The sequence below is a fragment of the Marmota marmota genome, unplaced genomic scaffold, assembly GCF_001458135.2.
Source record: "Marmota marmota marmota unplaced genomic scaffold, marMar, whole genome shotgun sequence".
In the NCBI taxonomy this organism is placed as follows: domain Eukaryota; kingdom Metazoa; phylum Chordata; class Mammalia; order Rodentia; family Sciuridae; genus Marmota; species Marmota marmota.
The window spans coordinates 29,379,672-29,382,025 of record NW_025999990.1 but is presented as its reverse complement, the minus strand read 5'-3'; the positions used below and the strand labels follow the sequence as shown (position 1 = coordinate 29,382,025).

At 42.6% G+C, this 2,354-nt stretch overlaps 1 protein-coding gene across 1 annotated transcript in view; it reads left to right on the top strand.

Annotated features, from left to right (window-relative positions):
- The window catches only part of Fhod3 (formin homology 2 domain containing 3), a 389,221-nt gene that overhangs the window by 335,406 nt on the left and 51,461 nt on the right, over positions 1-2,354 (top strand). The window contains exon 20 of the mRNA XM_048806588.1: positions 14-332. Within this exon, the coding sequence (XP_048662545.1) occupies positions 14-332 (319 nt within the window). The remainder of the gene's footprint in view (positions 1-13; positions 333-2,354) is intronic.

Below are 2,354 nucleotides of genomic sequence, written 5' to 3'. Positions count from 1 at the left end.
TTCTGGGTCTGCCACCCCCGCCCCCACCGCCCCTGTTGGACAGCGTCCCACCTCCTCCAGTCCCTGGTAATTTATTGGCTCCTCCTCCTCCAGTGTTTAACTCTCCTCAGGGCTTAGGGTGGTCCCAGGTACCCAGGGGTCAGCCCGCATTCACCAAGAAAAAGAAGACCATCCGTCTGTTCTGGAATGAAGTCAGGCCTTTTGATTGGCCATGTAAGAACAACCGCCGCTGCAGAGAATTCCTATGGTCGAAACTGGAACCCATTAAGGTGGACACTTCCAAACTGGAGCACCTGTTTGAGTCTAAATCCAAGGAACTGTCTGTCACAAAGGTAGGTCTGGGCTCTAGCATGCTTCTTGATTTGCATTGGGGTAGGGCTGAAGAAATAAAGACCCCACCCACCCACCAGTGTAACTTTGGCTATTTGGTTAAAAAAAAAAAAAAATCTGACCTTTAGGATAGTAATCCTGTGGCACATGCTTGATGTAAGTTATGTGAGTGGAACATCGCTTCTATCATGCAAAGCAGCTTTCAGAGACTCAGATAACTTTCTTTTTTTTTTAAGGTTAACTACACAGAGCACAGTCCAGTAGCAGATGTTAGAATTAACTAGAGGAAAGTGGCCTTGCTGATTTAACAGACTCAGTCAATGTGTTTACCTTCAGGGATTGTGGTTGATAGTAGTACCTTGAATTTCATTTGTGGCTCCTCAATGCTTTTACAAAGACAATAATTTGGTGACATTTATTTGGATAATCCCCTAATTGAGACAACATAGTACAACAATCCTGATATTTCCCAATGGCCATATATTCAGCATCCTATAAATATTACAATGCATCTAAATTTCATTTTTTAAAAAGTATTTTTTAGTTGTTGATGGACTTTTTTTTTATTTATTTGTATGAGGTGCTGAGAATCGAACCCAGTGCCTCACACATGCTAGGCAACCTGAGCCACAACCCCAGTCCTAAATTTCTTATTGTTCGAAAATGTTTGGTAACCTGTAAACCTTCCTGCTGTGGTATTGTTAAGAGATGTTGGGTCCACTTTTATAGATGGGAAACACTGCCCATGAAATCATGGTTAGTGATGCAATATATCAGAACACAGCATGCGTGTCTCACCAGTTCAATGCAATAATGTCTCCTTCACACATTTTAAAGAACTAAGAAAACAACCAAAAACAAAAAAAACTTGTGACTCAGGGTATATTCCAGTTTTAAAACAGGCTTGAAACCATCTGCTCTCCTTAGGAACTTGGAGTAAACATTGCAAGTGTTTGTTATCATGAGTCAATTAGAACTCTATATTGCTGCCCTGTTCTTGAATCATCTTTTGGGGTGAATAAAGCTGCCTGAGTCGGGCCTTCAGAACTGACTGAAGAGTAATATACAATCAGCCCTCCATGTCCATGGGAAGTATTCAAAAACTTTTGTCTGTACTGAACATGTACAGACTTTCTTGTCGTTGTTTCCTGAACAATAGTTTAACGACTATGTACATAGCATTTATGTAGTATTAGGTAACATTAGCAACCTAGAGATAAAAGTATATGGGATGATGTGCATAGGTTATATGCAGATGCTATGCTACTTTATATAGCAGACCTGAGCCTCTGAGGATTATGGTGTCCTTGAATGGTGTCACCAATCTCCCATGGATACTGAGGAACAAGTATATTGAGAAATTTGTGAAATTGATTCTAGAAGTTGAAGAGTCAAGCACCAATTCTGAATCCAAACTGTGCAGGACAAGAGTACCCTACAAACAAGGTAGTGCCTGTCCTTGCTGTGCGATGCCAAAAGGCCAGTTAGGGGAGCTGTCATTGATAAATTTCCTCTTGAAACCCATGTTGAGGCTCTTAAACTACTTGCCACTCTTTGCTGGTTGGCATTTGCCCCAGTGTCTCTTTCTGCCCAGTCTGAGTGAGGATGTGATTCTAAATTGTTTCCAGCCTTAGGAATCCCCTCAAATAAAAATTAAAGCTTTCTCATTTGTAAACCCAAACTGCTGAGGTCTAACATTAGAAAAAAATCATGTTACTCTTGCATTTCAGTTAAAAGTGGGTCTAGCTTTTGCCCTCTTAAGAAAATAACACCCAGGAAGGTAGTGCTGGACCCTTACTCTTGGTGTGCTTGTGTCCATACTGGTTCCACGTGGTGTTGAGCAACCCACATGCCCCTTTCTGATTGTTACATTCAGACTGGCATTTGGGAGAACAGCTGGGGTTAAGACAGCAGTCCCTGGCTGCCAGAAGTCACCCACAACCTGCTTTTCTGGCACCACCCCTGACCCACTGATCCAGTTAGCCAGCCTCCTCCTCCTCCTCCCCCCCTTCCCCCCTTCCCCC